This window comes from Caretta caretta, chromosome 2, assembly GCF_965140235.1.
Source record: "Caretta caretta isolate rCarCar2 chromosome 2, rCarCar1.hap1, whole genome shotgun sequence".
NCBI classification, from domain to species: Eukaryota; Metazoa; Chordata; order Testudines; family Cheloniidae; genus Caretta; species Caretta caretta.
Window position 1 is genome coordinate 234,059,256 of NC_134207.1, and position 13,455 is coordinate 234,072,710.

The following is a 13,455-nucleotide window of genomic DNA, read 5'->3' on the forward strand; positions in this document are numbered from 1 at the left end:
TGAGAATGCTGGAACTTACACTGCATCTTTTGAAAATGGATGAACTGTAGCCATCACAAGACTTCAGCTTTAATGTGCTTAGTCATGAAAGAGTGACTTCTACTGAAAAGCATCAGTTCTCTACATTTTCCACAAGTACACCTTAGTTTTTAAAAATCCTATCCCAAGGAGGTTTAAAACAGGAGACTGCATTTACACAATGCATTATATTAAGGAACCTTTTTCTTTTGTAATACAGTATTGTGAAAATTCTGCTATAATTAGGAGGTGGAATTTTCAGACGCTTCTCAAACATTTAAAATTATGACAAACTAGAAAATTTGACATACATGTCTTGCTAAATGTACCTCTAAAATAGTTTATCCTCAATGAAAAATAAAAACCTTATAGTTAAAATGACTCTTTAAATTTAGGTTAAAGCCTAATGTCAATATAAATGTTTTCCTTTACAATTTTAAAAAATTCAGACTAAGGGCTTGTCTACACAGTTACTGTGCAGCAAGACGGATTGTACATCTATAGATCTCCAGCATTCTGCGCACTAATTTTCCACTGGACCCTGATGCTGTGCACTAAAAGCTCCCTAGTGTATTTGCATACTGCTCTTATTCTCCATTCTCCTGATACAAGACAGAATTTTAAATGTTGACAGTATGCACTTAACCAACTGCCACTTGAGGTGGCAAAGTCCAACACTTAGACACCATTGAGAGCTTCAAAACTGCCTAAAAGTCCTGATGCTGCTGAGCTTCTTGGAGCTCTAGCACACACCTACGTCCTGGCAGGATTCTCAAATTAGGTGTTTCTACTGGATCAGGCCCTCCACAAAATATAATCAGTGAGGAGCAGGCTGGGAATTTTTGGGCCAGGCTATTGGGTATTCTGGGGTGAGTATCTCTCAGTCTCTACTGTTGGAGGTATTCCACTTCGTATAAATAAACATTTCTTAGAGCAAAGACATAAACCTAATTCTCCCATATCCCAGGTGAGTGCTCTCACCACTGGGCTACCGGGTTTTTTTTGTTTTTGTTTTATAGGAAACAAAGCAAAGTCCCAGGCTCATCTGATCAGTTGACTAGAGGCTTTAGTAAGTCAGATTAAAGCTTCAATCACCGCCCCCCCCCCCTTTTTTTTTTTTTTTTACAGTGACCCTTCTTGTTTTTATAGTAATTTTTCATGTAATACTTTCAAGACTAGTTCAGTTTAACTTTTTAATTGTGGATACTTGTATATAACTAGTTTCTAATATTAGAGTCTAATTAAATTTGATCTTTTCATCTATTTCCTGCTACTTTATGGAAAGTCTTATGTAAAATAGCAGTAATAAGCTTGTAAATGGGGAAAAGTCTAACATGACAGGTTTTGAAAAATGCTACTCAATACTATATTAGAAATACACCATCCAGGGAGACCACTGTGAGCCCTGGAAAATTTAAACACAAAAGGATATTTATCTGGTAGAAGTGAAAACCTAGTTTTATCTTCTATGTATTGGAAAAATCCACCAACATGCATTGTGTAGAAGATTAACTGGTTAGGGACTAGTGGTCATCATACACTATATGAATATTTCAGAGTAACAGCCGTGTTAGTCTGTATTCGCAAAAAGAAAAGGAGGACTTGTGGCACCTTAGAGACTAACCAATTTATTTGAGCATAAGCTTTCGTGAGCTACAGCTCACTTCGAAAGCTCATGCTCAAATAAATTGGTTAGTCTCTAAGGTGCCACAAGTACTCCTTTTCTTTATATGAATATTGATTGTCCCATTGACAAATTACTAAAAAGCAGTCCAAGACCAGCCACAGTACTTCTAAAGACTTTGATTGTTTTTTTTCCAGTGGCAGTTTCATATAGTATATGTGCACTGATATAACCACTCCAATACAAATGCCATTGCAACAAGGTTTATTTTAGTTATCTGGATTTAACTTTTTCTTTCAACTTTATCACAATCACTTTGTTCTTTTAACAGCAGGTTGTCAAAAACACCTAAGGAAAAATACCATACATTGAAACTGCTCTGTTCATCTGGTTCTCAGGGTTTATGAAGCTTAGTTAACATTTGTTAAGTGCATTGAAATTCTCCAGCAGAAAGTATTTTTATCTCTAATTCTTAATACTATATCCAAAGATTATACCAGCCCACACCTGACTCAAGTTACTAAAGAATCAACAATATTAAGGACAGAATACATATTAATAATTAATTCACTGGAGTAGAGACTTGAACTTGCATCTCCCACCTCCAGGTGAGTACCTAAACCACCAGGCTAAAATCATTCTCAAGTATGTATAGTACATGTTCCCCATTCTTATGATATTTGGTTCTCTTTAATTGGTGTAAAGTCCACCGATGTACCCCTGGTGCAGACATCTTATTAATTACTATTACTGTAGGTATTAACTTAGAGCTTGACATTTTAAAAATGCCATAGAAGCATTAAACACCATCAAGGATTTTTCATTCATGTTGGACTCGTCCTTCAGTCAAACTCTTGAAAGGAGTGATTGTTTATTCTGAAAGTAATCTGAATTTTAACTAGTTCAACCATCTCAAAATTTGTATAATTAACTTCACAGATAATAAGGATTACCATTAATTACCTGGACAAAAACTCGGTAATGCTGTTTGCTGCACTGATTTACAGATCAAATGCCTTTGAGATCAAAGCTATGATTCAAAGATTGGAAGCTTTATCAACTAGGAAAAGCTCAAGTTACAATTAGAGAATAATTTTAACTGCTAAATTGTCACTAAGAAGTTTTCAAAGTATCGTCTTTTACTAAAATGACAGTGTATATCTCCAGCAAAATAAAAATACATTAATCTTATATTGCATTTATACAGAGGGAGAGAAACAAAGAAAATATAGCCAGGTAACTGTGAAGTAATACACAAACCAACAGATTGTGATGACATCATGAAAGTAATGTATGAGTGGTTTGTGATGTCAGATCCTGAGATATGTGACAGCCTTCCTAGTTTGCTTGTGCTGTGTTTGAAGGAAGATTTTCACAAGTATGAATATTTTGACTAAAACAATAAGTAAAACTGTTCATTTCATCTGACTTCTCCTGCATTCTATTTTTTGTAAGTTTATGTTTCTCTAAGAAACAGAATATCAGAAGGAACAGGTTTTTTAGATGTTACATAAACTTACAGTTTGGTTTCAAGTGAAGACCAGTAATAAGAGGCAGGGCCTGCAAATCAGATATTTACTAGTCAGAAGAATAAATCTACTAGCTAAAAGCAGCAATGAGGGTCTTTGAGTGGGGTTTGATGAGGGTACCCAAGTGAGCAGCACTCCCAAATGCTTGGAAATGGGGTACTCGGTACTTCTCAGAGTGCTGACCCTGGAATCTGCTACAGGACCCAAATGCTCCTATGGCCTTGGCTTACAGATGTGATAAATTTGAAAGGTGGGGGAGTAGCACTGTATGTAAGGGAGCAGTACGACTGCTCAGAGCTCCAGTACGAAACTGCAGAAAAACCTGAGTGTCTCTGGATTAAGTTTAGAAGTGTGAGCAACAGGAGTGATGTAGTGGTGGGAGTCTGCTATAGACCACCGGACCAGGGGGATGAGGTGGATGAGGCTTTCTTCCGGCAGCTACTAGATCGCATGCCCTGGTTCTCATGGGTGACTTTAATTTTCCTGATATCTGCTGGGAGAGCAATACAGCGGTGCATAGACAATCCAGGAAGTTTTTGGAAAGCGTAGGGGACAATTTCCTGGTGCAAGTGCTAGAGGAGCCAACTGGGGGGGGAGCTTTTCTTGACCTGCTGCTCACAAACTGGGAAGAATTAGTAGGGGAAGCAAAAGTGGATGGGAATCTAGGAGGCAATGACCATGAGTTGGTTGAGTTCAGGATCCTGACACAGGGAAGAAAGGTAAGCAGCAGGATACGGACCCTGGACTTCAGGAAAGCAGACTTCGACTCCCTCAGGGAACGGATGGGTAGGATCCCCTGGGGGACTAACATGAAGGGGAAAGGAGTCCAGGAGAGCTGGCTGTATTTCAAGGAATCCCTGTTGAGGTTACAGGGACAAACCATCCCGATGTGTCGAAAGAATAGTAAATATGGCAGGCGACCAGCTTGGCTTAATGGTGAAATCCTAGCGGATCTTAAACATAAAAAAGAAGCTTACAAGAAGTGGAAGGTTGGACATATGACCAGGGAAGAGTATAAAAATACTGCTCGGGCATGTAGGAATGAAATTAGGAGGGCCAAATCGCACCTGGAGCTGCAGCTAGCGAGAGATGTTAAGAGTAATAAGAAGGGTTTCTTCAGGTATGTTGGCAACAAGAAGAAAGCCAAGGAAAGTGTGGGCCCCTTACTGAATGAGGGAGGCAACCTAGTGACAGAGGATGTGGAAAAAGCTAATGTACTCAATGCTTTTTTTGCCTCTGTCTTCACAAACAAGGTCAGCTCCCAGACTGCTGTGCTGGGCATCACAACATGGGGAATAGCTGGCCAGCCCTCTGTGGAGAAAGAGGTGGTTAGGGACTATTTAGAAAAGCTGGACGTGCACAAGTCCATGGGGCCGGACGAGTTGCATCCGAGAGTGCTAAAGGAACTGGCAGCTGTGATTGCAGAGCCATTGGCCATTATCTTTGAAAACTCGTGGCGAACGGGGGAAGTCCCGGATGACTGGAAAAAGGCTAATGTAGTGCCAATCTTTAAAAAAGGGAAGAAGGAGGATCCTGGGAACTACAGGCCAGTGAGCCTCACTTCAGTCCCCGGAAAAATCATGGAGCAGGTCCTCAAAGAATCAATCCTGAAGCACTTACATGAGAGGAAAGTGATCAGGAACAGTCAGCAGGGATTCACCAAGGGAAGGTCATGCCTGACTAATCTAATCGCCTTCTATGATGAGATTACTGGTTCTGTGGATGAAGGGAAAGCAGTGGATGTATTGTTTCTTGACTTTAGCAAAGCTTTTGACACGGTCTCCCACAGTATTCTTGTCAGCGAGTTAAAGAAGTATGGGCTGGATGAATGCACTATAAGGTGGGTAGAAAGTTGGCTAGATTGTCGGGCTCAACGGGTAGTGATCAATGGCTCCATGTCTAGTTGGCAGCCGGTGTCAAGTGGAGTGCCCCAGGGGTCGGTCCTGGGGCCGGTTTTGTTCAATATCTTCATAAATGATCTGGAGGATGGTGTGGATTGCACTCTCAGCAAATTTGCGGATGATACTAAACTGGGAGGAGTGGTAGATACGCTGGAGGGCAGGGATAGGATACAGAGGGACCTAGACAAATTGGAGGATTGGGCCAAAAGAAATCTGATGAGGTTCAATAAGGATAAGTGCAGGGTCCTGCACTTAGGACGGAAGAACCCAATGCACAGCTACAGACTAGGGACCGAATGGTTAGGCAGCAGTTCTGCGGAAAAGGACCTAGGGGTGACAGTGGACGAGAAGCTGGATATGAGTCAACAGTGTGCCCTTGTTGCCAAGAAGGCCAATGGCATTTTGGGATGTATAAGTAGGGGCATAGCGAGCAGATCGAGGGACGTGATCGTCCCCCTCTATTCGACATTGGTGAGGCCTCATCTGGAGTACTATGTCCAGTTTTGGGCCCCACACTTCAAGAAGGATGTGGATAAATTGGAGAGAGTCCAGCGAAGGGCAACAAAAATGATTAGGGGTCTGGAACACATGAGTTATGAGGAGAGGCTGAGGGAACTGGGATTGTTTAGCCTGCAGAAGAGAAGAATGAGGGGGGATTTGATAGCTGCTTTCAACTACCTGAGAGGTAGTTCCAGAGAGGATGGTTCTAGACTATTCTCAGTGGTGGAAGAGGATAGGACAAGGAGTAATGGTCTCAAGTTGCAGTGGGGGAGGTTTAGGTTGGATATTAGGAAAAACTTTTTCACTAGGAGGGTGGTGAAACACTGGAATGCGTTGCCTAGGGAGGTGGTAGAATCTCCTTCCTTAGAAGTTTTTAAGGTCAGGCTTGACAAAGCTCTGGCTGGGATGATTTAATTGGGGATGGGTCCTGCTTTTGAGCAGGGGGTTGGACTAGATGACCTCCTGAGGTCCCTTCCAACCCTGATATTCTATGATTCTATGAAGCCTCCTCTCCCACATACCAAAGGTTGGGGGGGACTGAGCAAAAGCCTTGTTCTCTTTCCTCCTCTTTCCCTGCCCCAACTGCTAAGAGCGAGGGGGAGCTTCATTCTTTCTTTCAGCCTCTCCTCTACACCCCTCTGGCTGCTGGAAGGAAGGAGCATCACTCTTTCCCTATTTTCCCTCAGATGCTGCAAAGCAGAAACTTTTCTCTTTTCTTCCTAATGAGAAAGGAGTTTAAACATTCCTCTCCACTCCCATTCCTAGAAGTTGAAAAAAAGGACAAAGCTTTGCATTCTCTTCATTTGCTCCCTCCCTGACACAAAGTCACCTGCATACCACTGCAGTTGCTCACAGCTTTTATTTTGAGCTTCAGGATTAATAAAATTATCATAATCTCACACACCATCACTGGTATTATGTAATAAGCACCATAAACATGCTTGGCACTAAAGAAACAGAGGAAAATGCTGTCTTCTTGCAGCATCAATCAATATAGCAAGGAAGTTCAAATAAATGATATTAGGCCTGACTTCCAGTAACTTTGTAGGTCTGCACTGTGTGTCAGATCCAGCAGTACATACACACAGTACTCTTGCATTTGTGCATAGTTATGCATATCTATAAACATTTGAAAAGAAGGCCCATAAACCAGTGTTTGAAGGGTCAATTGTGAAGCAAGAAAAGATTTTTGGTTTTTTGTAAGTGACCTATATTTGATGAATTGTCACTGATATACTTTGCAGAAGTTTTAAGGAGGCTATGAATGAAGAAAGGGAGATCATGACACCTTTATCCTGTTGCTCAGCATCATCGTTTGCCTTCTTCTGTCTGTGCCTCTGATTCTGTATCTCCTTTGCTGCCTCACCCAACCTTTTCTATTCCTGCTCCCTGGTCTCTCTTTCCTTTCCTATGTAATACTCTCCTCACTGTGTCCCACTTCACTGATACTATATAAGGCTCTTCTACTCCAATTTCAGGAATTTCCAATTCATAACACATGCCTATTCTCATAGTGTAACACCGACAGACCCCAGTCATCAGGAGGCAGGATCGAATCTGGGACTTCTGAAGCTTAGTGTATGAGCCTCTATAGCAAGAGCTAAAGTCACATGGCTCTTTTAGAGAAGGTTGTAGCTGACTCATTAAACTCTAGATCAGGGGTTCTCAAACTGGGGGTCGGGACCCCTTAGGGGGGGTTGCAAGGTAATTACATGGGGGGGGGAGAGAGGATTGCAAACTGTCAGCCTCCACTACAAACCCCGATTTGCCTCCAGCATTTATAATGGTGTTAAATATATTAAAAATTGTTTTTAATTTATAGGGGGGGTGTCACACTCAGAGGCTTGCTATGTGAAAGAAGTCACCAGCATACAAGTTTGAGAATCACTGCTCTAGATGGTCTAGGTGCCACTAGAGGGGGGACACAGCACCACACCAAGTAAGCATTGGTTACATACCTCACCTAGCTATGGAAGCGTGTTCTGAGCTCAAGAGACTTCCCAGTTTGCAACCCCACTTGTAACACTGACAGAGTCTGGTCGTCAACAGTTGGGATCAAACCTGGAACCTCCAGAGTTAAATGCATGAGCCTCTACTGCATGATCTAAAAGCCACATGGCTCTTAGCTAAGACTGTAGCAGACTCATTAATCTCTAGATGGTCTAGGTGCTACTGGATGGGGATAGAGTGCCACACCAAGCAGGCAGGGGTTACAAAAGCACAACATTTACATTTATCAGCACTCATCTGAGATGACTTATATTACTCCCTCATGGCTTTGTCACACGAGTAGCAAAAATTTGAGAAGTACCTCAAATTCATACCGATAAAACCTATTTATCCAGCAGTATTCTCCATATGCGCGCACACACACACACACACACACACTTTATTTTCATTTTTATATATAAATGCGATATTCATCACTTGCAATCAGTATTACTAAAATATATAAGCAGCATTTAGTCAATGACAGTAAGTGACACACAAAAGGAAAATGAACTAAATGATCTGAACTGATCCTATTTTCACAATCACTTATCAAGATCTTTTGCCATACCAAAGAAAAAATAACCTGAAATTAACTGACAATACATTAATAATGCAGCATCTCTATAGCCAAAATAGCACACATTTAAAACGCTTCCTTTATCACAGAGAATTTCATTTAAATTTTTCCAAATTAAATTTAATACTTCTCATCTCCTGATAGTAACGAAAATATTACCTGATGATATTTCTTCAGAATGTTGTGCATTTCTGCTACATCTTCACTTGTTATAGTTTTGATAACATATCTTTTGTCATATGAGGTGTGAAAACGGGCACCACTTCGTGCTTGAGAATCATTAGCAAGTGGAGCACTTCTTGTCAAGGAATTCTGCCACATTAATTACAAAAAGGAAAACATGTCAGACAAAAATACACAGTGTAGTTGAAATGCGTGCAGTACATTAAAATTTGTTTTCTAGTCTCTTACAAAACATTTGCACCTTGCTCAATTCTACCAAAATAACTAACTGTCTGCTGCTAGCTTGGCTGAATGGTCAATTTACTTCACAAAATATTTTGCAAAGATAAAAATATCAGCATCCACCAATGTTTAAATGATCTTTCTGAAGTTAATTTACATTGATCTCGTACTCTATTTTAAGAACAGTTTTTGGAAGAAAATTAAATAGGGAATAAAACAGTTGAAATACAATAGTACACCACAATAATTGCACATACAAGATGAATCAGATAGAGCAGTGTCATATTAATATTAATTAATGCCTGAGTCAGTGTAATCTAGCACACAAAGCATGAGATGAGAGTCAGAATTCCTTGGTTCTAATCCCACCTCTACCACCGATTTGATGCATGGCCTTGGGCAAGTTATGTGCAGTCTGTTTCCTCTTCTGTAAAATGAGGGTACCTACCTACCTCAAAGGGGAACTCAGAGAATTAGTTAATTTTGTATAATGCTTTGACGATACAAAATGCGACAGGATTAGCAGGTGTTAGACTGATGCTTGTGTGACCTCAAGCTACTTCTCTTGCATTTTAGGGAAAACCAATGAGTACTCAGATCAGCATTACTTTTACCATTAAGACTGGCAAAATGAAAATTACATAGTAAAGTTCAACAAATATAGCGTACCATTGGCTGAAAATAACTTTAATTAGATATAAATGTTTATACCGGTTGGTATACACCAGGCATAGTACCTAACAATTTTTAACAGTTATGTAAATAATGATAACAGTGATAATGAAATTGAAACATGTAGTAAGAACATACAATACCACTCTTACACCCTATTTAAATCTCCACAAAATTAGACTTTACTCCAAAAAGACTAATCAAGTTAGGTATGAATTCTTGGAATATACTCAGAGACTATAACACTTCTGGTTTTATAGAGCCTTCAGTCCAGTCCCCACTTTGCTTACCATTGGCTACAATGGAAAGTAATCCAACCTCTACCTCACATAATGCCATTCTACTCAAACAAATGCTGCTACAAACAAAACCCCCATTCCCTTTAAATATATGATGAATTCTTACAATATATTGTTTTTCTGGGGGAAAAAAGCCATTTACATAGAAAATTATATTAAAACTTCGTATACAATATAAATTTATGCTTTGCAACTTTCAACTGCAAATCCTTAAATGGTGATAGTCCCAGCAAATATCTTGCCCTAGTACTCTTAAAACAAGCAGAATAATTACAGTAGCAACACAGTACAATGTACTTTAATCTTTCAATATAGCACATTGTTGAAAGAGTCAGAGATAGATGCAGGATCACACTGCAAGCATAAGAACATTTTCAGAAAGTTATTATAAACACGTTCATTCCATGCGAACAAGGGGCCAAAACCACAAAGGTTTATTTTAACAGAATCATCTTCTATTTGGCATGGAGGTCCCTTTAGTGGGGCGATTATCTCTGCTTCTTTCTTCATTAAATACACAATATACTGTGTGCCAGAAATAATATATCAATTGCTCAGCACAGCAAAATACAACTACTGGTAGAAATATAACGGCTGTTTATGCCAGACCTATTGTTGAGGCTGTACACAGCAATGACAATGCAAATGAAAGACATTTCTTGTTCTAATTTACTGCAGAAACCACCAAAAAGGAACAAACTTTCCAGTCTTACTGAAACACTGAGGAATATGTACTGTACATTTTAGTGAAACTGTGATTTATATATCAGTGTGTTTAAGCACTGCAAGGATCCAAATCTGCTCTTAGGAGAAACACATACAAGTCCCTTGGACTTTGGAGCCATGCATATTCTGCATGGCTCCAGAGGTAGTATTGGCTCCCAAGTTAGAAGTGCTCAGTGAAGACGGCATATGTTAGCCAGGTTATGTAACTTGTAATGAGGCATGGGAATTATGATGGTGCTGATTCAGGACAGCACTTGAGCACATGCTTAACTTTAAGAAGGGTGCATAAATCCCATTGACTTCAATGGGCATTAAACGCACACTTAAATTCTGTCCTGAACTGAGGTGGCTTTCCTGAATCAGGGCCTAAATACTAAGTGAAAAGGTTTTCCACAAGGTTTCTTTATTCAGCCCAGTAAGGACCAGCAAGAACAGTGAGATACCAAATATACATGTAATGCTCAACTGGAATGAAAAGTACTTATAACATGGAGTGTGGGAGAAAAACAGAAAAACTTTGCGGGGTTCTGGGTTTTACTTTGTTTTTTTTAAAATAGGCAGACACGGTCAGCTGGGGTTATCCTGACATATGTGATGAAACAGCTGTATGGTGATTCCTTCTACTGTCTTCTTCATACATATTTAGGATGCTGATGATATGCTAGGGCATTGAATGTCCCTTTCTCTCCTGTGATCCAAAGAGACCTTTGGGGCAGCCACTGATGGTTCAGTTCCTTCTCTGCAGTGGGAAGGATCTCGAAGACCCACTTCCCCAAGTGGAGATTCCTCAGAACAGGCAGGATAGGCTTTGCACACCATGTTCTGAGTCACTATTTTAAATAGAATGGAAGCCTGCAAGTTTATGTATCATCATCCACTTTCAGATGTTCCATCCTCTGCACTTCCCTCCCTGTTCCTCGCTCCACACTGGAAAGATGACCAAGGGAATGTACTCTGTTCTGCCACTGGGGTGTTACTTTTTGTTTACAATTGTGGTCTTTATTTGTGAGACACTGGACCAACCACCTTAACACTACATTTGATGCTCAGCATTCAATTCATTTTATAATTAAAGATTAATTTTCAACTAAGTTGATGATCTTAGAAATTCTCAGTACAACTCCACTCCTCCCCCAAAACGCTGCAGTGTAACGGTTTTGTTTCCATAGCTCTTTGTAATGGGTTAAAATGTAGCTTTATATAATAGAAGCTTTTCAGATCCTGGAGACAGTAGCAGTCAGCTTCATTACCACCTCCAGAAAAATGTTAGGACTTAAAAATGTCAAAGATTAAATATTTAATATAATAAATTATTTCTTAGAAAAGTAAATTACAGGTTATTGTTGCATGTACAGTAGTCACATGAACGCTTGCTCAGTTATTAGGATATAATTTAGTTAGCAACAACAGGAGTTACTGGGTAATTAATTACAACTGTTCCCAGAAGAAAAAGGTGTCTTATTCTCTGGTAACTATATAAATAAAACTAGGTTATTTGTCAATAACTGCAGTTCTCTGAATATATTACTCCTGATGAACCCTAACCTTGGACTTGCGAGCTACGTGGCATAAATCTTGAAAACAATTAACTGAGGAGCAGGACATGAGTTGTTACGCATTCATATTTTTTATGAAGAACTGCAAAGAGGTGTGGTCCACACCGCCACTACTGAAACAGGGAAGAGGAAAGGTGAGTGAAGGTGGATGTGTGAAGGCATATTCTGAAATTTTCAGTTCCTACTAAGTAATCTACAGCATCATTTTCCGTCACAATATTTGGAGATTAAGGGCCAGATTCAGATTACTTTCCTACACTGAGGGCCACTTATTACAGCAGAGTCACATTAAAGGGAGAAGGGTCTACTTGCAAAGAAAGGTGCTACTACAACACTTGAGTAAGGATATCAGAATTTGTCCCCACATACAAAATGTACAAGGCTCTTCATCACTGAAACTTCTTGCTAGTGTTTCTGAAACTCCATTGTTTTTGTAGGTGCTTTTGTATAAAAAAAGAGACATTAAATGTACCAGGAAAAAAAAAAGGGCAAATCAGCAATCAAAGAGGTTTGTGGCCCATGTTTACGCCAGAACCTTTCACAAAAGATCATTTTGAACAAGGATTCTCAAACCTAATCAAAGTAGGTTTTTTGTTGTTGATTAATTTCAGCCCATGAAGAAAGCTTCTAAGATGGCCTCTTTTCCCGCAATCAAAGTGCTTGAGAGAGAAATCCTGTGTGAAACTCACAGATTTGGCTGGTCTTCCTTTGTTGAAAATAAATAAGGACACTTACAATTTCCATAAACATTTTCTCACTTAGACTCTGATCCTGCCACTGGATTCATGCAGAAAGACCCTTGTGCACCATGTAGGTCCCTTTGCGAGACTGGGGCCTTGCTTTTCAGGAAACAGTTGGCTCTGTAAATGTGAACTACAGATTTTGCAGATTTCCCTTATTTTTATTTCCAGCCATAAAGGCATTGCACAATAATATCTTCACATATTTTCTTCCCCTTTCTTGTTTTTTTAAAATTGAGGTCCTCACAAGAAAACATCACGATTAATCAGGGTTAAATGAACACTAAATAAAGTGAGAAGCCAGAGGAAGATGAAAGTGCCTTTAAAGTAAAATGCCTTCACTGGATTGTGCGGAAAAAAAAATTATATATATATATATGGCGCATGTGTGGGGAAAAAAATATATCTATATATACACACACACATATACACACGCCAAATTTCTCAATGTACAGAATACTAATATTTATCCCCCCCCACTTACTCTACTCCAGCTACTATTCTAATTCCTTTGCACAACTCAACAGGATTCTGCAAGGCTCATAGCCAATATGTGTGAAAACTATCCTCTGATCCCCAGTCAAAACTCACATGCTAAGGAATTAGAAAGTTTGATGTGAATGAAAAATTCCAAATACTTCAGTCCATAAGTATTGAAGAAAAGGAACCTTAAAATCCCTCCAACCCAAAACAGACAAAGTGAGAGGATGTTTGGTTTTGGAGTTTTTTAAAAACCTCAGTTGAGAGTTAACTATTGCTCACGGACTTTCACACTGGGTTCAAAGACCACTGGTGGTCTGCAAGGCTCTGGAGAGTTGCCTGGGTCAAATGGTGCTGGGTTTCCCTGTTTCTAGCTGCTGAAATGCATTAAGAGATAGCTAAAAATACATTAAACACTTTCTTGGCATTAACTTT

General features: G+C 39.7%; 1 protein-coding gene across 4 annotated transcripts in view; it reads right to left on the reverse strand.

Annotated features, from left to right (window-relative positions):
* Positions 1-13,455, reverse strand: part of PIP4K2A (phosphatidylinositol-5-phosphate 4-kinase type 2 alpha) — a 194,785-nt gene that overhangs the window by 53,677 nt on the left and 127,653 nt on the right. For all 4 annotated transcript variants that reach the window (XM_048837914.2, XM_048837915.2, XM_048837917.2 and 1 more), the window contains one exon: positions 8,302-8,454. In XM_048837914.2, coding sequence (XP_048693871.1) covers positions 8,302-8,454 — 153 coding nt within the window. The remainder of the gene's footprint in view (positions 1-8,301; positions 8,455-13,455) is intronic.